The sequence below is a fragment of the Gekko japonicus genome, unplaced genomic scaffold (genome assembly GCF_001447785.1).
Source record: "Gekko japonicus isolate JY-2015 unplaced genomic scaffold, Gekko_japonicus_V1.1 scaffold718, whole genome shotgun sequence".
NCBI classification, from domain to species: Eukaryota; Metazoa; Chordata; class Lepidosauria; order Squamata; family Gekkonidae; genus Gekko; species Gekko japonicus.
The window spans coordinates 712,480-734,907 of record NW_015161425.1 but is presented as its reverse complement, the minus strand read 5'-3'; the positions used below and the strand labels follow the sequence as shown (position 1 = coordinate 734,907).

The following is a 22,428-nucleotide window of genomic DNA, read 5'->3' as shown; positions in this document are numbered from 1 at the left end:
CCGGAAACATTTTTTTGGTCCAGCTGCCTGTTGGGAGAAAGAGGGACCTATGTACACGATAGCCATTTGTCATCTGTCCCCCCCCCCCAATAAATGCCTGTTGAGATAATGGAACCAGCAGTATTGGTCAGACTAGCCTAGCGCAGAACAGTCAAAACTGTTCATTAGAAGAAATAGAAGATAGCCAGAGATTGGGTGCTCCAAGCGGTTTTCTGCATCCATTCCATCTTCAACAAGAAAGGAGAAGCATTGGAAAAGGAAGAAGAGAGCTTCAGGAATCAACTTTGAAAGGAGACAGCCAGGAATGAAACAAGTTAATGTTTCTTAGGATAATTAATAAAAAATACAAATGTAACCAAAAGTGTTTCAAGAAGTTAGTTTTATCAAGCATGAGGGTGTGGGTGGATCTTCCTAAAAGTCATTAGAGGGCCCTGAAAATGTTCTGCAGTGCCTGCCTAGGGACCCTGTCAGACATTGTCATTGGAGGCACTGTAGTCTCTCCCCCCTGACCCCAGCTAGGGTTAGGTGGTTGTTTGAAAGGGGGGAAAATGTACTAAAACACTGGTGTGCTTTGATTGGATTTCAGTGTTACAGATTCTTTTAATGCTTTGCATCTGTTTCTACATTATTGGCAATGAGCATTTTAGCTCTCGCTGACAGAATGTGTTTTGGAAGTGGATACTCGGAGTAGAACACCACTGTCATAATTTGTGTTCATGAGGGTTATAACTGGTGTCTGTTTTTTCTTGAATTAGTTTACAATTTTAAATGTTGTTTCTATTTGTTCAAATGTTTTTATGTGTGCTGCCTTACAGGGACCCTGATGGGGTGGAAAGGCGGCATAAAAATGTTGTAAATAAATAAACCGCTGCAGATCAACACTACAGATTTATGTTCCCAGTTTGGGCACTTCCCCACATTGCGGCGCTGATGACTCAGAGTTGTTTCTAAAGATGTGACTTCTAATTTTTTACACTTGCAGTTTGTGTGTAATTAGGTATGTATAAAGCAAGCCCAGGTAGCTAGTGTATACCATCCCACATGGTATAGCACAACTAGAATGTTTACATGTATAGCTAGAAGGGTTTTCATCAAGTACATCTTCTGTTACTGCGACCAGCTGAGTTTTAAAATGTTTTTTCAAGTGTGCAGGTCAGAGCCGCAGTGTACAGTTAGTGCAACCATAACTGCAGCACTTTACATTATATGCTTTAATAACCGAGGGAAATGCTGTGGTGCTGTTTGTGTAGCTGATCATGTGATGCTGATTGCTATGGGTCTGAATACTGGGATTGAAGTGTGAGCCAGCAGATGCTGTTGAAAATTCAAACTGCCAGAACATAGACCTGACTCTTTTATGTTAGCAAGACCAGTGGAACCAGCTTTACCGGCAGAGATCAGCAAGGGTCAACTGAGAAAAGGAGCTGGCCACAAGACTATGTTAAAGGAGAAATGATGCCATAGTAGTTGTTAACAATGGCCAAAGAACGTGTTAGAGATGCTTTTAACACCATTTTGAGGAAGATTTGGTGAAAGTGCACGGACTCTAATCTGGGAGAACCGGGTTTGATTCCCCACTCCTCCACTTGCAGCTGCTGGATGACCTTGGGCAAGCCATAGTTCTTTCAGGAGCAGTTCTAGAAAGAGTTCTCTCAGCCCCACCTACCTCACAGGGTGTCTGTTGTGGGGAGGGGAAGGGAAAGAAGTTTGTAAGCCGCCCTGAGTGAAGGGCGGGGTATAAATCCAATCTCCTCCTCTTCTAAAAGACTTGAATGATAAATATGACTGAGTGGTGACATAGTCCATATGTGCAGGGCATGTAAATGTGCTGTTTTTATGGTCTACTTGTGTCCATCCTTTCTTGAAGACCAGTTTCCTCTCCCTTTTTAGTTACTTTTATTCATTCATTCTCTTTAGTATGTAACGGGGTGCTTGGATAGTGGAAAGTACTCCTGTGCAATGCTTTATTCAAATTGTTTCTGTGCTCGGAGACAATACAAGAGAACTTGTTCGTAAAAGCAGTGGGAAAAATTCCCTCAAAGACAATTGTCTCAAAATGATTTGGGTGAATTTCTACACTGAATTGGTTTGTCTGCGGTGTCTTTTTTCTTGGATAGTAGTTCTTTTGTTTCTGCGGTGTCTCTGAGAAGTCGCATCATCAAGCATACGAGTATGTTCTCAAAAAGTATAGTTTGTCTTGGGTACTTCCACACTTAAACTGGTAGGTGCCATTTTCCTGGTGATTTGTAGTTTAATATTGTACACATGAGGCTAACTTTGCGCAGGAAAGCTTTTTTCTACTGTGTTTCTGATGGTCGATTAGTACTGCCTAAAGTAGTTCAGACACACATTATTGATCCCCTAATGGTTCCCAAAGTGGGCAGTACCACCCCCTGAGGGTGCTGGAACAATCCAGGTGGGCGGTCGGAGCCTTGGGTGCAATGGGGGGGGCTGTTGAATACAAATAAGGGGGCAGTGGGAGAATAAAGAAAGAAGAGTCCAGAACCTATCTAAAGCAGCCTTTTGGCGGTAGGCCAAATAAGTTTGGGAACCTATGAAACTGCTGGTGTATGTGGGAAAGCTAACCTGTTGTAGTATGTGAAGGAAGGAGGGTGGCTTGTACAAGTACACATGCTTAGACTAGTACTAAAGGGGGCCTCGGAATAGAATTTCCTCTTTGCTTTGTCATGTGTCCAAGAACAAGCCCTTTAAAAATATTCTCCCCCCCCCCACTGCATTCGCGGTGTGATGGGACTTCTTGCCCCTGCAGTGGTACCCTTCTTGATACTTACATTGGACTTTTCAGTCCATGACGTTTATACTACACAGCCCTGCTTGGTGTTGCTTTAACAGCTGCAAAATAACATATTGCAATACTATTGCTTGATTAGTAGGTGGAATATACTCTGCATTCACTGTAGGGACACCACTGAAAATGGCATCCTTGAGGTGAATTCTGTCTAGGGTGCACCCGTATGTATAACAGTTTTTATGTGGCAAGTGCGTCTCTTAATGTGCAGCCATTGCACTGCTTAATATGGCTATCCCTTTCGAGTTGTGGAACAGGGAAAGGAAGGTCCAGTGTGGTACCTGAACTATTTATGGTAAAGTTTTCTACCATTTAGTAGGGTGCTGGGGAAAGCTAACTAGTCATGGTGATGCTATTTACCATTTATTTCAGTGAGCTTAGATATGGGACTGTACCAGAAAGACAGTGCAATTCTATGGTGAAAATAAGGTGTTCCTTATTTCCCAGAATTTGCTGTGAGTTCGCAGGCAGCCCTTGGATAAAATCTGAGCTCAGTCTTGATCTCACAGGGTGACCTTAAAACAACTTGTGATCTCTCAGCAGGGCAACTTTTCATCTTCCTCCATGCTGGCTTCATCCCATTCTGTGAACTTTTTTTCCCTCCTACTTACACTTTAGCACTGGGTGGTTCCTGCCTCCTCCTGTTGTGAGTGTATGTGAGAACAGTCCAGTCGCCACTTCTCTGGTTTCTCCTTTCCTGTTCTACTAAACAGAAGAGTGTGTGAGGTTTCCACAGCATTTAGGGGAGGGGAGTGGGAGACAGTCATTCAGACCTGCACACATACCTGTCAAAATAAGTGGAGTATTGTAGCCGTTTTAAGCATGCGTGCTTTGATACACAAAATGTTAAGAGCTATGCTCAAGTCTACTGGCTATTATATTCATAAATTAAGAACTGAGCATTTAGGAGTGGAGAGAATTGAAGGAACTTGTTCATTGCAATTTGAATGTAACTTATTTCCTCCTTTGCAGTAATGCACAGGCCTGGTAGATCTTGACTGATGTCTGATGTAGGACATAAAATTGTATTAATGAATGGATGTTTATTGCACAGGCCAATGGACCATGACAATCAAGACAATGCGCTATACATAGACTCATATCACAGGACAAACGAATTATAAATTATAATACCATTAAGACTAAATAGATCAACAGGTAGTGGGGGGGGGGTTGATGTAACTCATCTTCTATGCAGTGTGCCAAATCCTCATTCCCACTGTGATGCTCTTAAGCCTGTTGCAGACTCCCAGTTCCTTTGTTCGGTTAATGGCTCAAAATATTTGCCTGATGTTAAAGGTACTGATAAAAGGCACCTGGAAAATGTGACACTACCCAGCTGAAGAAAAAGGGTGTGTGGAGAAATGGCAGGCTTGATTTTGAAGAAGAAAGCAGACACATAGCTGTGAGTTGGCTGGAACACTCTGGGTGCAGTACAGTTAAGAGCCATTACCCCTTTGCCTCTGTTTGTGCTCTGTTTGTTTGTAAATAAAGCAACTGGTGAGAAGGTTGGGTCCTTTGTTTGTAAATAAAGCAACTTAGGCCTTTCCTCCTGGTACTGCTGGAATTTCTTGACCCTCAGGGAAGTGCATAACAAACTTATCTGACTCTTTTAAGAAGAGTTCTTTAAAACAGATTGTGGGTGAGTATTCTCCAAGTGTGTGTGTTTGAGAGGATATTTTGCAGAGTGTGTTAAAAATTCTGATGCACTAACATGTCTTTCAGGGGGTCAAAAGCTGACAATATGTTTGTCTCTTCAAAATAGCCGCTGTTCAGAGAGATCTGTGTATCACAATCTTGTCAATTTGCCTAGTCTTGATTATTTTGAATGGAATCTATCACTGTGGTTTTGCCTGACGTGATGCTTAGTAAGAGTCAGGCATTTGACAAAAATATGGATGGGTGGTTGGATCTGCCCGCTGTTGCCTGATTCCACTTTTTACTGCATGTCCCATCCTCTGTGGTTTTTGGCTCTGTGTGTTCATTAGGACACTGTTTTTGGTGCAAAAACTGGTAGGATCTGCTGCATGATGCCTGGACGGTCCCCTGAAAAGGCAATTCATATGCCAGTGTGGGATCTGCTACAAGGAATCTGGAAGGGCTGTACATGGGAGATGCCGGTTGCAGTTGGAATAGGCAGAGGAGAGTTAAGAGTTTCCCGTTGGAGTTAGGCTAGTATTGCGAGCTTTAATAGCAGGGTTAAGGAATTACAGAATTGATCCAGGGACCTGTTTTTGTTATTAGTGTTATTAGAAGGAAGTGTCGTCGTCCCCCAGTAGTGTGTCTGAATTCAACACATTTACTGGTAAACATTGCATCCAAGTTCCTATGAGAATAAAGAGGAGTCAAGTTGTTCTGGCCCTGATCCTAACTACTTACATATAAATACAATCCATTTCATTTCATTTCAGCAGAATTGAAATAGAGATGTACTTCAAGTCACAGCTTAAAAGATTGGCAGCTAGCTGGATGTCCCTTTTTAAATGGCTGCTTTTTGTAGCCAGCTGAGTAGGCTTGCAAGTTTGTACCCTCGAACTTCTGCTGGGTGATGATTTTGTGTGTGTGTGTGAGAGAGAGAGACGTGTTTCTTTCCAGGGAGACAACTCCAGTAATCTGTTTATGGAATAATTAGACTGCTGAGAAGCTTTGTTAATATGAACACAGGAACAAATAAAGTAGTGCATAAAGATGGCTTCTTGCCAAGCTTGAGCCATTACTGCTTTGCCAGTGATTCTTCTGTTCCTTTGGCAGAGTGCTTGATTGAAATTACAGTTGTCTTCCCCACTGATTATCTTGGTTAAAAGAAAAACAAATCTGTCTAGCCATATCTTATAGTCTTCCACAAAAGCCAGAAGATAACTGTCTCTTGGACCATTGTTTCAAGCGGGGATTGTGTTCACTACTAGGCATTGATGGCAATTGTACTAGGGTTTTAAGAGGGAGGGAATGCATTGTTCAGCCAGAAATGTCAGCCTCCAAACTAGGAATTTCAAATGGGGCTTGTCTTAGTCAATGTGTTGGGCAACTGAACCAGCAGCTATTGGAAGGTTTAGTTCCTCATTATCTGAAGTTTTAAGAAGCTGTTGAAACATTTGCTGAGACTGGAACAGATTGATGTTCCTTGTATGTATGCAGAATATGGTGCGAAGGTTGGGTCCTTAAGCAAGCTTACTTAGAAATAAATCCCATTAAGCTCAGTGACAATTGTTTCTAGGTTAGCTTGAAATTTGGCCTCTCTGAAATCTTGGGTTTTATCCACAAAAAGTTTGAAAACATAGAAGGCCTACACAATTACTTATGGATTAAGAAATCAACTACAAAGGTCATAACACAAGAAAGAAGACACATAATCAGAGATGGGCTTCTGAGAATATGGTGTATTATGGTAAGAATACAAGAAATAAAAATGATTTTTTTTTTAACTTTCAGCCTGATGATAAACAGGGAAGTCAAGCCTAGGCCGGAATGGGTGGGATAAAAATCAATAAAATCAATAAAAATAAATAAATAATACTAAAGATGGAGCTGTAAATATTCAGTGGCTGATATATTAAATATCAATTAATTTCAAGACTAATAGAGATCATGAGTATTGAAGATGGAGTTCTAAGAGATGCGACTGAATTTTAGCAGCTGATTATAAAACAAAAAGCATTCACTACGATGGATATACAAGATTTACTCCAGCTATAAATGGAAGACTAACAAGTGAAAAAATGTATGCTTAAGTAGATGCAAAACCTTATAGAACAGATATTGATGCAACAATGGGAACAACTATGGGGAAAATATATCAAATTTACAGTCAGACAGACACTAAGAGAAAATTGGTACAAAATGTTTTTCAGATGGTATATAGCTCCAAAGGACATTGAGGAATGTATGCTTAAGTAGATGCAAAACCTTATAGAACAGATATTGATGCAACAATGGGAACAACTATGGGGAAAATATATCAAATTTACAGTCAGACAGACACTAAGAGAAAATTGGTACAAAATGTTTTTCAGATGGTATATAGCTCCAAAGGACATTGAGGAAGCAAATAAAAACTACAAAGGAAAATGCTGACAATATCAAGACATAGGTGGAGCCTTCTTTCATATGTGGTGGACCTGTAAAAAAGCAAAAATATTGGAAAGAAATACATCTAAAAATGCAGAATATATTAAAGTTTAAATTCCAAATGGAATCCAAGAGCATGTTATTAGGTGTTCTGCCTGACAAATTACCAAAAATGTGAGGAGCTATTCAGATACATGGTGACAGCGGCTACAACTATTTACACAGCAAAATGGAAACTAGACGTCTGTCCACATTTAGAAGAATGGGGAAATAAACTTGCTGAATATGCAGTAATGGCAAAATTAATAACCTGTTTGAGAATCAGGTCTGTTACGAAATTTGAGGAAAGATGGAGCATGTATTATCTGTATTATGCTAGCAGGAGACAAACTTAAAGTGAGAAAATATCATATACAAATGTATGGTAATGAAATAGAAGTAAAATTATAATCTGTTCCAAATGTAATATCCTGAGATATGTAATAGACTTTCTTTTACACCATGATATACTATTTATCTATTAAAGGTTCTTATGAATATGTAGAAGTGGTGAAAATATGTTACACTGACTATGTAGTAATGATGAAACCAGTGTAGTCAAAATAGATCAGTTATGAAGTTTGAAAACTTAAATGAAGAAATGTTAGAAATATTTTGTGTGCACTGAAGATTTAGATGGGTATAACTAATGCAGTGAGGGTCTGGGGCCTTTATACCTTCCCTACATGGTGTTCATCAACTTTCCTTCCTCTGCTGTTCCATACTTGCCAAAGGTTCCCCAAATTTGTGAAAAGCCAGATATTAAAAAAAAATGCCAGTCCGCTCAGTCTCTTTATTTACTAAATACTTTTATATTCTACTTTTCTGCCAAAGTGGTTTATAATACAACATAATATTTTACAATCTAATAGACATAGTACATAAAGATGAAGATGGAAGAGAAGCAGATTGAGGGTACCAGGTCTGTATAATGAGGTGGAATGGTCACTCCCATTTCTGGGATAGTTTAAGCAGTTCATCTCAGCTTTCTTGCCGTTCTGTGATACCAGTGAAATGGGTACTGTTGGGGGAAGTTCCTAAAGGGAAGAATTTAAGGGGGGGGGGGCGGTCTGTATATGAAGCTGAAATCCTGTACAGCTCCAGTACTGCCAAAAATACTAAACAGATTCTTGCACATTTTCCAGTTTCTGTTTTTTTAGTGCAGTATTCAGCTAAACCAATAGGGAGAAAGGATGGAAGTGGCATATTTCATGTTTCTGCCTGAAAGCAGAAGGCCATTGGTCCTTTATGATAATTAAATAACAGAACAATATTGCAAATAAGACTTCTTCAGATTGTAAGACTCTTTCTATATAAAGTCATTCTCTTTGGGTGATTCTTACCAATAAAATGAGGGCTTTGGTCACAGCAAAAAAGAATGTTACTTTTATCCAAGAAGTTTGTTCTGCCCGATTATCTGGTGGATGGGCAGTGTACATCAACTGTGGCTTGTTGCTTAAAGGTGCTTGTGTTGACTTTGGCAGTGCTACCTGTCTTCTGGCTTTACTGGGAAATGCTGGCTCTAGACACTAATTGGTTAGGAAGTAATAGCCTGTAAAGAAGCTAAGGACATGCAACCAAGTCAGTCTTGTTTCAGTACAAATCTTGGTTAAGACCATTTTCAAGGTCCTGTTCATCTATTCCATCTGGCCACTCGACTGGGGTCTCCAGGCAGTATGCAAATCCCATTTGATATCCAATGCTTGAGAGACTTGTTGAATTACTTTCCCAGATTTATTGAACAATAACTTATTCTTTTTGCACTTGTGTGTATCATTGCTTGCTTCTCAAACTGTGCTTCAGGAGGGAGGCAAGAAAGTTCTACTAGGCTCTTATAAGCTCAAATCTTAGAGGTTCAATAGTGTTTAATATGCAGTCATTAAATATGAAAAGTTCTGAGGAAGGTATTGTACGAAAAAAACTAAAACTTATTGTACAGTTAGATATCTCTCTCAGCCCTGTGAGGTAAGTTTGGCTTAGAGAGAATTACCATAAGGCTACCCAGTGAACTCTGTGAGTAGAGATTTGAATTTTTCTGGTGTACACCCACCATGTGGGACACGGTGCTCCAAAAGCTTTCTTAAGTTGTTGGGATATCTGCACTGATGGAGGGGTTCCTCAATGGTACTCTCATCTTTGTTCCTGTGCCTTTAGTCATGTTCATGTTCCCGTTTTGATAATGCAGTTTGTTTAAATAGTCCTTTCTCTTCCTCCCCCCCCCCCCCCCCCAGGCACCAAGGCTAATCTGCACTAGTTCTGCAGCAGCGCAGAGGAAAAATATAGCAGCTTCGGGACCCGAGAAGTACACAGAAGCTTTTATTAAAAAACAGATTGAAGAGTTCAACATAGGAAAGAGACATTTAGCCAACATGATGGGAGAAGATCCAGAAACTTTTACCCAAGAGGATATTGATGTAAGTATGGTTGCTCAGTTGGAGAAGTAATTTACTGCGGGGTTTCAGAATTGAAAGCTCTTTGCTTCAGCATGAGCCCCTCAGCTCTCTGAATTTTAATCGAACTGTCAGAATACGAGAGACTACTACTATACATAGAAAACATTGCAACTGTGGCTCTGAATAGAGATTCTGCCCCTACTACTGTGCGAGGTCAGACATCACAGTGTAGTGCTTTATACTATACCTTGCTAAAGCACAGCAGGTTCTTTTTAAAACTACTAATGGATAATCCCCTTGATCTGAGGTCGTAAGAACCACTATCAAAGTTTATATAGCATTTGGAAGCATTTACCCGTAATTTGACCTGCTGAGTATACGGAGTATACTGGGGTTCGTGTATGATACTAGAGCGACTAGCATCGCCAGTGACCTTTTTCATCACGGCCTGCAATTCCATGCATTTGTACTTGGGAGTAAGTCCCTCTGGACTTAATTCCAGTGCGCTTATTATTATATAGGATTCAAGGGGTTTAAGAGAAATCAATCCAATAACCACCATAAAAGCAATTACAAAGTAAAACAGAAGCCAAAATAATAATTCAGAGCAATCAGTATTAATTAATGAAATGAAATCTAAGCTGGTCTTTGAAAACTCAGAAAAAATAATAAAGGAACAATTAAAACAAACCCTGAAGTTGAAACAAAAATACTTCCAAAGTCTTGGGGAAAGAAGATAGACTTCCCAGCGCACCTAAAGATGGTGTCAGGCTACTGTCATTTGTAAAGGAGGTTTGATATTTAGGGAACAACTGCCAGAAAGGCTGTCTCTGAGTAACAGTCTGTTTAACCTACAAAGACAGGTTGTTCTTCAACCAGTTTGGTGTAGTGGTTAAGTGTGCGGACTCTAATCTGGGAGAACCAGGTTTGATTCCCCACTCCTCCACTTGCACCTGCTGATGTGACCTTGGGTCAGTCACAAGCTCTGGCACAGCTGTCCTTGAAAAAGAGCAGTTTGTGTCAGAGTTCTCTCAGCCCCACCCACCTCACAGGGTGTCTGTTGTGGGGAGGGGAAGGGAAAGGAGTTTGTAAGCCGCTCTGAGACTCCAAGTGAAGGGCGGGATATAAATCCAATCTCTTCTTCTCTTCTTCTTCTTCTTCTTTTCTTATATGAACATTTTTGAAAGTAACATTTCTCTCCAGGCCTCTCATCTATTTTTTCCGTTATTGTCCTTTTTAGTGCCCAGTATGATAAAGCACAATATGTCAGTGTTTGAGACAAGCAGCCCATGTGATAGAGGGAGAAGAGTACTGGTAATAATTAATAATTATCGTATGGCAGTGTGTGTAGTATAGCCAGGAGATCCGAAGATTGTCTGACAGCCTGAGGCTCTAGCTCTTTTTGTGGCGAGCTGGATTTATTGGGGGGGGGGCTGAGAGAACTGTGACTGACCCAAGGTCACCCATTTGGCTTCATGTGGAGATGTGGAGAATCGAACCTGGTTCTCCAGATTAGAGTCTGCCACTCTTTACCACTACATCAGGCTGGCTCTCACAGAGTACTGCTATTGAGTTTGAATCCCTGCTTGAGCCGTGAAAGTTACTGATAGCCTTGTCTAGTCGCCCACTCAACCAGACCTACCTCACAGAGTTGTTATAAGCATGTTTGATCCCACTCTGAACTCATTAGGGGGAGAACAATACAAGGTACAGATTCAGCACTCTAAATACCGGCTGCTAAGAGAAGCAGGTAATGTGTGTTTCTGTTATACCTTGAGTTCACATAGGTGTCTAGCTGGCACTGCTGGAAACAGAAAGTTAGGCTAGTGTTCTGATCTAACAAGGGAACGTTAATGGTCTCATTTTGTTTGTTTCGTGTTTTTCAATGTGCCTCCTGCCTTATTGCTCCCTTGTTATTCTACTTCCTCTGACAGAACTTGTATTTGGTTCTTTGAGGTACAGCTGAAAGCTCTAATGACCATGGGACTATGGAAGAGATGTGGGGCATCACTCAGCAACTTATTTATTAGTCTGTAGTTCTGACCTTTGTACTGTGCGCCTTGGCATGAGGCCATGTTCATACGAAGGTGCATTGTTCTCAGATGGTTTTCGTGTAAAGACACACACTGGAATGACAGTGTTGGTGTTCAGACCCCTTACAATAAGCCGTCCATTATTTAAGCTGTAACTGTGTGGACAGGTTACTCACGTTTGAGCCCACTAACTTATGTTAAGGCTAATTTTGTGCATGTTTCATCAGTAGTAAGGGCTGTTGAGTTTAGGCTTTGCTCTACCCTAATTCCTCTCTTTTCCTATGTAGAAGATTATTTATTTATTTATTTATTTTATTTAGACATTTTTTTACCCCGCCCTCCCTGCAAGCGGGCTCAGGGCGGCTTATATGGAAGTAAGGCATGGTCTGCATCTAGTAATCCAGTACTGAATTGGGTTTGCACACTCTGAAGAGGGAGGGTGAAGGTGGAAGATAACTCATAGGTGGAAAGGAGAATCTTTGACTTTCAGCATGCAGGATTCTCACTGGTGACAAAGGAGGGTGAGGGGTAAATGAGTGCAGAGGAAGAACAGACACCAAGCGGCATGTGGACATAACAGGGAACTCTCGGATGGTGACCCAGTGATTGCTCACAACCGATTTGAATGTTAACACATAGGGAAAATCAAAGCAGTACAAACCCTGTTAATGTTCATTTCCCCTAGTTTATTTGTATACACTGAACTGTTGAAGAATTCAGAATAAAAGGCTTATATCTGAATAGGCTTATTTGTAATTCACTGTCATTAGTGTCAAAGCACCCATCCTATTAGGTGCTGTGCTTCTGTTCTCCTTTTTGTTTTCTTGTGAGTGTATACTTTTCTGACTGCCTTTTGCAGTCTTGTCTCTTAAAAGTTTTTTGGGAATTCTACTGTACGCTTGGCAGGCCACTTGGACATGCCGAAAGTGAATCAGTGTCACTTTGAATTTCACACAAGCACATTTCCTTTGTTGCACAATTAGATATTATTGTGGCATTGCATTGTGTTAGACTGTGGTTTGTGCCAAACAGGTCTTAGCCGGATGGAAGGTTATTTAAAGTCGGGAAGTGGGGAACAGAAGAAGGGCATTTTAGATTTGCCTGCACTTCTCCCCAAAATCAGCCCTCCCTATTTGCCTTCCTCTTGGAAGATCTTACTTTTTGGTATCAAACCACAACCCAGCTAAGGCAAAGCATGGACATGGGACTGATTCATCACCTACTTCAGTCTACCGCTTTTCTGCAAGCAACTGCTTCTGTACTCCCATTTTATATCTGTTCAGTAACACTTTATATCTGTTCAGTGTTTTAGCACATACTATGGTTAGTGGTTATTACCATTTAGGTAAAGGTTTCCCTTGCTCAAAAGCCAGTCAAATCCGACTCTAGGGATGTGGTGCTCATCTCCGTTTCCAAGCCGAAGAGCCAGCGCTGTCCAAAAACATTTCCGTGGTCATGTGGCCTGCATGACTAAACAGCACGGAACGCTGTTACCTTCCCACCGAAGCAGTACCTATTTATCTACTTGCAATTTCTTGCTTTCGAACTGCTAGGTTGGCAGGAGCTGGAACCAGAGTCGGGAGCTCACTCCAACATGCGGCACTCGGGTCTCAAACTGCTGAACTACCAACTTTCCAGCCTGCAGTTCAGCATCATAACCATTTGAGCCACCATTTAGCTAGACCCTTAAAATAAGTGGTCAGGTTCCTGTCTGCGGCATCTCAGCTGAACTCCTGATACTGTTACGTAACAAAAAAAATAAAACACCTTAATCTGTGGAAGGCTGAGAAGGCTCAGTCTGCTGGAACATAACCTCAGTGTGTTTTAATATTGTGAACTAGGAGAAAATAGATGGAGGGCCATACCAGAACCCCAATCAAAGTGGTTGCAAAAAGCCAGTAGATTAGCTATCTAAATGTGTAGGCTAGCAGCAGGCCAGGCCTTTCTTATTGCAACCTTCTTCCTAGTATGTTACCTCCCACTCATCAAGAAAATGGGTTATAACCTGAACAATCTCATTTTCTCCTTATTACAGATGTCAAGTATAAGACCAGTTCAACGTTTTCATCTTATATGTGTAAAAAGATGAAGACAACAAAGAACAACATTTTACTTAGCAAAGCACAGTGCTTATAATGCTTGTTCAATTTGCTCACATAACATCAGGTGTTGTAAATACTTAGGCTGTATAACAGTGTCTGTTATGCATAATTAAATTTCTGTTATAAAAATATAAAAGCCGCTTAGCAGTGGCAGCAGAATTATCAGGCTTTACACTTGGAATGGTAATAATTCCTTCTGATGAGTGCTTATGCATCTCCTGTCGTCTGCTGTTAATCACTGCATGCAGCGCTTTTCAAAAGTAGACATCCTCGGGTTCTTTTTCTTCCTGGCATTTTGGATGTGTATGTTTTAAAACAAGTCATATGGGGAAATACGTTAACGGTCTGTCAGTACTTTTTTCCAATGGGTTCTCGCACAGTGCAGGTTTTTACTAGTGGTTTTATTTTTGAAGAAATAAAAAAAGTTAAGCTGTAAATTACGAGGGTATGTCTTGGGGTGGGGGAGAACCCAGCAAATTGATATATAACTCTGCAGAAGTCTACCAATTGCTTTTTAATTGGTATTATAGACCGTGCTCTGAAATCAGGATGTTTTATTCTCCTATGTGTGAATATGCAGTATGAAGTTTCTCTAATTGATTCGCTTTGCCCATTCCATTTGATGTATCATTTTTCACAATATTTCATAATTTGTGCTCATTTCTAATGAACAGAGTCGTTAGGACAGGCATGTCTAAGTACAACTGACAGCTAACATTAGGTGCCAGATGCAGTTTATAAAGCAATGTAGAACTGTAGAGAACAGTTTAAATAAATTAGCACCTGTACATTAGTCTCACTTGCTGGTAATTTATAAGCGAATCAGTAGAGATGACATTTAGGTAAGTCATTGATCAAGTTAACAGCTGCATACCCGCTGCCCAGCTGGGATACCTAATTAATAGAGATTGCAGTCCTGACCTAGAGCTTTTCCCTGGGTTGAGAATGTAATCCTTTTATTTTGCTATTTCACTTTTACCGTATGGAGTAAACAGTTTCCCTTAGTTTTTGATCTGGCAGATCATTTGACATGAAGGACACTACCCTCAAAGTGTACTCCCAGCCTACTTATAATAATAATTTGCTATCTGTTAAATACAGTAGCAACTTCGTATTACGCCTCAACCTAATTCAAAAGGTTCCTTATTCAAACTTATCAAGAAAAGTGAATGGTGCTATTATATTGAATTAATATGTTGGTACTAAAGCTCTTCAGAGGAAGGGGTAGGCCAAAGGTCTTGGTTGATATTGACATGCAGGCTACTTGTCTAATGCTTAAATGTAAAACAAATGTTTTAAGAAACTGGTTCCATTGACAAATGCCTTTTGCCAAGGGTAGTGAGAGATTGTTCTCTTTCAAAAAAAAAAAAAAGTTGTGGCCTGAAGCACATTGATTAAAAGGAAAAAGAGAGTTTCCTTTCCAACAAGAGCATATCGATTTTATATGATACAGGTTCACCACTGGTGAAGATTTAAGACATCTTATGTTGTTTAGTGCCCAAACGTGGAGTTGCCATAGGTTGATTTAAGGAAAGTTTGCAGCCGGAAGTAGGAGCACTGAAGCCTAACTTGAAAAACCTGAGCTTCAGAAGGTAGTGTTTTATCTGTGATATCCCACTGAAAGAGAGCTAGGAAATATCTCAATAGCGTCACATGACTATGTGAACACTGTTTATCTGCATTAGTCTTAAACAGTTTCTTGAAGACCCATAGCTTCCTTACAAGTTATGCTGTAATAATATATAGCATATGCCTGTTTACGTAAAGGTGTATTCGATCTGCAGGGCTGATTTTTAAAGGTTGTGGGGACCTGCATTATGATTATTAAAATAGGTGGACAGGAATAGCGATCGGTCCTTTCCAGATTTGACCCTGAATATATGAAAGTTTATCGGTAATACCCTTGCAAGTGACACAAGATAACATCTGACACATTTTGAGACTCCTTTTCTACCTCACAAAGTCTTGTTTTGGGGTAAGTCTGAGGCCCTGTTCATATGATGTTTGTGTGGTTGTTGCTGAACAACTTCTTACACATGCTAAGAACTCCCTGTTGCAATTTTCAACCATGCAGATTTCCTGGAACCTATTAGTTTTCTTTCCAGGGTCTCACTTATGTCTATGGCTGGTGGTGTTGGTGCTGGAAACCTATGCTAACGTATAGGCCTCACTCTTCCCTGCAAAATCATTGTTTTAGGAACCTTCCTGTTAACACCTGGAGCCAGACTAAATGGGCAGTTTCCACAGATTATCTCCCTCATATTGTCTTTCAGGGTCCCCTGTCCCTCAGGAGCAGCATTTAACAGAGATCAGTGGGGGAGGCAGAAAAGTTCCGTTCTGCTGATGGGAAAATTTAGTCTTGATCCGCATCAAAACATGTGAATAATTTACTTTGGGAACATGATCTATCCCGAATCCTGTGTACAGATGCTTGAAAACATTTTTTTGACGGTCCAAATAAATGAAAGCTTAATACTGAGAAGATTGGGCTTCCTGTTGGTTGGAAAGAAGGGTAATCAAGGAATAGGTTTAAGCAAAAGCCAGGCTGGCAGCTTGAGCATGTTCTGGAATATCCTGGTGGCAGTAGTAGCCAGGAACATGTTTTCGAACACAGATTTGGCTCCTGTTGCTTAGACTTCCCAGTATCATCTCAATACTTGGGCCATCACCCAAAGATTCCTGTTGGTCATGTGCTTGCACTTTATGCACCATTGTTTTTACTTTTATTTCATCTGATGGTGGTGTCTGAAATTGTATTGGATTTGACATTTGAGGTTGCCCTCGGTTTGTGCCTTGACTACTTCAGAGCTGTTCTACTATGGGCTGCTATGGCTTAAGCTGCCTTAAGAGTATCAAGCTTTCTGAAGGGTGTTCAGAAGCTAAGCAGGTCTGGGTCTGTCCCATGGAAGACCACTCGAAACTATAGATGGCATTGAGTACCATGATGGAAGAAAGATGGAACATAAAGTGTAACATTGTTGAGGGTAAAAAAGAGCCATGTTCTGTATAGCAAAAACAGCTATGGTATCGTTAGCAACCTGATGGTAGTGGTGGCTGCTGCCAGGTCCTTCAAGTTGCCATTTCACCGTAAACTTACATATAGTTAGTTGTCCATAGGAACTTCCCTTTAGGACAAGTGGCATCAGCAACTGTAGATAGTTTGGGGGGGGGGGGGGTTGCATTGCCAAACTAGATGAATGAGAGTGCTGGCCATGGATGTGCCACAACTCAAAATAAAACTTTGGAAGACTCTAAATCTACAAATGGAAAACTTAGCTACCTTGAATGCTTAATATATAGAACTTCATCAGAAGGCACTTGAAATGCATGCTTAAGTGGATTTTTAAAGTTTGGTTGCCGTTAAAGATTTTCAAGCAGGCTCAGAGTGGATCCTCTCCTGATTTTAGCAGTATGGCTAGATCTGAAAGAAATAACTAGAATTCTCTTTAAAAGTCTGATGTTTTGATGTTTTAATATTTTTAATCTGTGACATCATCATTAGTTGCCTTAGGCTACAATCTAGTCACACCTATGTAGAAGTCCCATTGAACACTATGGGATTTACTTCTGAGTAAACATGCATAGGATTAGGCTCATGGTCTTTTCTATCTGCTTAGTATGTACACAAAAAATAGCCTATTCTGCTACAGTGTTTTTGCTTTTGTAGCTGAGATTAATGTTTGGATCAAGTCAAGCCGGCTAGTAAAGAAGAGACTTCTTAATAAGTACACACAGTTGGTCCCAGGATTTGATAATATATTCTTTTCATATGTTATTTTATATGGTATTTAATATCCGTTGGCTCACAGTGGGTTTTCCTATTGTCATTATAATTAATCCCCATTTGTTCACAAATAGATGTTCACCTACTCTGTGTGTATGTGTACAATATCCCCATTGACTAACAAATGGGAATTTGTCAAAGTGCTAAGAGAAACAAAATACTATTCCATAAAATCAAGTTAATCCTTTTTGTTTGCTGCTGAATTCTCAGAATTTCTGTTTAGAATGCCAGTAGGGTATTAATAAAGTAGTAGGTGAAGTCTTTATACACTTCACACATATTAAGTGGGTTGACAACATTGACAAACCAATCTGTGTCTAAACAAAATATGTTATCAACACGCAATACCCTTGAGTTAACGTAACCAGCAATGAAGTACAATTCTTCAGAGAGGAAAAAACTAACTGCAGACTTGAGACTTGTTTCTCATTGTTGTGCATGCAAAAAAAGGTTTTTGTCCAGAATGTAAATTTTATACATAAAAGTTCAAGATTCAGGTCCATAGTATGTTTAATTTTGCATAACATTCATAATATGCTGTATCCCATTCATGTATTTATTACAATTGTGCCTGTCCTTGAATCTCAAGGCAGCATAAATAGGTATTCCAGGTGGCTCCCCACCACCTATGAACTGACTAGGTCTCAAGACCTGCTGGCTTCAGCAAGGTTGTGATGCATGCATGGAGTCTCTGCTTACCATGATAACCTTTTGCATGTTCCAAGTATGCCTGACATTCTAATGAACATATGGAGGATCCCCACCATTGAACTTAGGTAGAATACTGTTTACGCGAATTAGAGTTTCTGTATGATTGAAGAGCCTTCTGAATTAGTGCTGTTTACCTGAAAGTCTATTCTGTTAAAATCAGCAGGATTTAGTCCTATAGACATATCTTTAGGATGGGTGCGCAAAACTAATTCATTTATTTAAGATATTTACTCTGCCTTGTCTCCTTACACACATGACATCTGTACCTCCTATTTCTAATTCTGAATGATAAGGGTTTCTCTTATTTCACAAAAATGTGGAATTTATTCATGATAGAAATTGACCAGTGACTTTGGTTCTACTGTGTTGGGGAGGACGATATGCAATTTTAAAACTCCAATTTGAAGAGTCCTTAAGGCAAATCCGCTCCCGTAGGGGGAAGGGAGCTGCAGAAAAGTCCTGAAAGCTCTTTGGATCTTGGCCACTTACCAGATTCCTTGTTCAGTTAAAAAAAAAAATGCATTACAACCTCTCATAGTTGCTAAGAACAGTGGGGGGGGGGAGCTAGTCTTCAACTCTGAGTGAGTCTGAACAAATGTGAGGTAATTAACTTTTCTTCCTCCTCAGTTCTTAGTAAATCTTTCAGGTTGTATATCTTATAGAAAATGTTTCCTACTAGAACTGAAGGATATTTATTACTTGTGAAGGTATATATAAGGGGTTTGTTCTTACCAGTAAGATCAAGGTTGTTAACAGCTATATGGAAGTTGTATTATATTATTACAAGTGGGGAACCTGCAAGGACTTTTCCCTGCATCCACTTTCCCCACACTTTCCCCTCTTTCTCTCCTCCTCACAGCTCCATACCCTGTCCTATTTCCCTGCTTTCTTCTGTCCTTCCCACTTACCAACCTCCTGGCAGCCCTGTACCACAATTCAAGTCCCTACGCAACTATGAAACTCATTGTGTGTTCTTGGCCAGTCACAAACACTCAGCCTTCACAAGGTGGTTGTGAGGATAACAAATGAAGAAAGAGAACCACGTATGCTGCCCTGAGCTCTTTAGCAGTTGAAATCATATCAGAGCCAGTTATGTTGATGGGTTAGAAATCATGATATACTATAGGTTGGATTAAATGAGGAAAGATAATAGGTGTAGGGCTGTTCTTTTCTGGCAAAGCATTTTAAGCCTGTCTTGAAAGCCCTTCAGCTTCATGTGCCTGTAGCACTGCTAAGAGAAGAAAGTCTAAGCACATGGAGGGGAAATCATTTACATGTGTAGCTTTCTTAGCAGAATGTGTAAGCACATGAATCAGCCCTGATATTAAATGTTATCAGCATTAAGTAGCAGAAAATCATGTAGCCAACAGCACAATTTGGAGGTTAGAATTTAATTTGAACACTAAAATTTCTGGACGTGCTAGATTTTTGTGAGACACCTATATTTTAACACTTCATAAAATCAGAGTTATAACTAACAAAATATCTGTTTGTCTGCAGAAAGCTATCACCTACCTCTTTCCATCTGGTTTGTTTGAGAAAAGGGCCAGACCTATAATGAAGGTGAGAACCATATTCAGTGCTGTTGATATCAAGACAAGTGTGCCTTATCAATTTACTAACTTGATTTTATTACTTCCTTTAAAAAAACAGCATCCCACTGAAATATTTCCAAAACAAAGAGGTAAGTGAAAATAAAAAATATGTTTAAGTATGGTATTTGGGTATCTGATTCTTTTTCTTATCTTCTCTTGGTTTTCCCTTAATAATAAAAACTTATGAAGCTGTCACCTTTACTAGGCAGTTAGAGCAAGTAACATAAAAACAGTTGTATTTTAAAACCTCTTTCCTAACAAGGGATTAGTAATAACATCATCTCTAGTGACAGTTTTCTGTCTTGTCCTAAAAGTCCCAAATTTGGCATTTAAAATGCGCTGAAATCTTAGTTTGAGTGTATATTTCTGAAAGTAGTAGATAAAAGATTAACATCATTAGCCCCATCCATCTTTGTATATTTAGCCTGATTTTTGGATCTGTACGTGTTAACCCAATTTAATCCTGTATTGGTTTCCTGTAGTTCTGCATGTATTGGTTTTCCTGTAGTTCTGCATGTAGATTTGCAGTTGGTGCCAGTTTAAGGCTGCATTCCCAATATCCAGAGCAGGCGTATTTTGAAATTCAGTGCCTCTTAAATAAGTGGATCTGGAACCCGGTGTACTCATGCAGTTAAATGAGATGAAAGAACCGTAGGGTGATAGAATGTGCTGGACTACTTCAATCTGCCCTTCTTCATCGGGTACTGTTTTTGAATGTTCCCCTACAGGGGGAACTCCTTGCAAATAAGGTCTGGCATAGTAGAGGGCATAGTAGGGGCCACTTCTTGTGCTAGTTTACTATATGCAAGGAGATCTATATGTTCCAGAACATTTTAAAGATCCATCACCTGCTGTCTTGAAGTAGTGCATTCCAATTTATCACTTTAGAACTCTCCCACCTCATTTCACCACATCTGTGGTGACTGTGTAGTTAGAAGCTCCTACTAGAAAGCAGGAGCACTTAAAAAGGCATTGCCTTAGTTTGTTCTCCTTCTCTCTCTCATTCCCTCAGCCCACAAAAGGTCAAATGCCTCTTATCTCCCCACCATTAAATACAGTTGGGCTAGGAGTGCAGACAGCCTTCTCCCTCTGGCAGTGATTGACAAGACCAGGTGAAAGTTCGAAGTAGGGAAGCCTCCTGTGCTTTTGAAACAGGCAACAAGGTTACACAAGGAATGAAGACATGATGGTAATTGTCACAAGGGAAAAAAATGCATGCTTAAATCATCCCTAAGACCAGGCTGATTGGTAATAAGCTTAAAGTGAAGAATGAGAAGGTTAGGTCACATATCAGACAGGATTGTTAACCTTTAAGAGTGATTAAGTAGTAGGATAAATTATCTGTGGAGATTTTGATGTGCAAACCACTGAATGGTGAAGGGCAAAAAACCCTCACATAGTATATTTAGTCCTATTTAAGGAGGGTGATGTGGGCTGTAGCTTGTTCTAGGTTTTTATAATTACTGTTTTTAATGTCTTTTCTTTAGCAATCCAGTGGGATGAAGATGGTCGTCCATTTCATTTTCTTTTTTACACTGGCAAGCAATCTTATTATTCACTAATGCACGTAAGTTGGGATTTTTTTCTAATGGCTCAAAATAAAATTACTTTCAGTATAATGTGCATACCTACCTTGTAATGCTGTTCTTAGGTGAAACTAATTAGCAGTTTAAGAAATTACTGTCTGATTTACCTTTTAAGCTTTAGTTTGTGTTCTGGTTCACTATCTATAAGATTTCAAAGGTTTTATGTTATGGTAAATGACGAGTTAAATTCAAAATCCATTTTGAATCTGTTCTTCAAATAAAGAAGAACTGCAGAAGGGACTTCTAATGAAAGGGTTGTTGTATAAGGAGTGCAGTGTTTTTTAAAAAGGGGATACGCAAGGAGAAAAAGAACAATAAAAGGAAAAAGAAAAGAGACTTTAAGCAAAAGATGGCAGGGGAGGTCCCCACACAAAAAGGCCAACCAATTTCACTGGTTCCTTAATTCTGGCCAAGGTCTATGAATCAGGCTTCTGTGCTCTCTGCAGGAACATAGAACAGGAAATTGTGTTTTCTGTGCTTTTTATGTTAGAGCAATCAGTTTAGGATGTTTGGTGCCTGTAGCTAGGAGTTGCGTAAAGCTTATTTGTAGCAATTATAGCTGCTGATCATGTGATTTAATTAAGATGCTACCAACTTTCTGCTTCCTGGATCTGAGTGGCTGCCAAGGAGTAACCACTTATTTAGTGTTGCCAGCCCTCCCATCTGGTTTAGGCATTGTGTTTTAGTTTTCTGAATCCAGAGGGGCAGTCCTAGTCTTGAGAGTAGGGGAAAGAATGTTTCTATGGGGGCTTTGTCCACTAATCTGTAATTTGGGTTTGAAACTTGTCACCATGAGTTTGTCTTCCCTTGCCTTTCCCATCTAGCACACTAGGGGACTGTAGCTGATGAACTTATATTTTCATCAGATTTTTGTTTTTGTGAATTGTAAAGTATCCCTAGCCTCATTCTTGGGCAACTGTACTGATTCGGTATGAAGTCCATTTTTCCATGGATTGTAAAAAGAGATTGACGGATGAATACAAGACTGTCCCTCCCCCCCATCATTAATTGGGTGATGAATGGAAAACAGTACAGTTGTGTTATGGCTGTAGTCTTTTGGACAATGGCCTCCATACACTGGTATATAATGTCCATGGTTTGTGCAAAGTTTCCCAGCTGTTTTAAGAAATAGGTGGTCAGTCAAATAGGCTGTGCAAGATGAGTGCTGCACAGTAAAGTTCAGGGATTCTCGGAGAAATGCTCGATAGACATCTGTTACTCTAAACATCGAGCGCCTGTGTTCAGATTCACTATGCTTTTACAGCTGCCACTTGTCAAAACAGCCAGCAAGGCAGTCTTAGGTAATCCTAT

General features: G+C 40.0%; 1 protein-coding gene across 1 annotated transcript in view; it reads left to right on the top strand.

Moving 5' to 3' along the window:
• The window catches only part of MRPS9 (mitochondrial ribosomal protein S9), a 47,976-nt gene that overhangs the window by 5,592 nt on the left and 19,956 nt on the right, over positions 1–22,428 (top strand). Inside the window, exons 2-5 of the mRNA XM_015428570.1 lie at positions 9,145–9,327; positions 19,437–19,499; positions 19,590–19,620; positions 21,019–21,098. Coding sequence (XP_015284056.1) covers positions 9,145–9,327; positions 19,437–19,499; positions 19,590–19,620; positions 21,019–21,098 — 357 coding nt within the window. The remainder of the gene's footprint in view (positions 1–9,144; positions 9,328–19,436; positions 19,500–19,589; positions 19,621–21,018; positions 21,099–22,428) is intronic.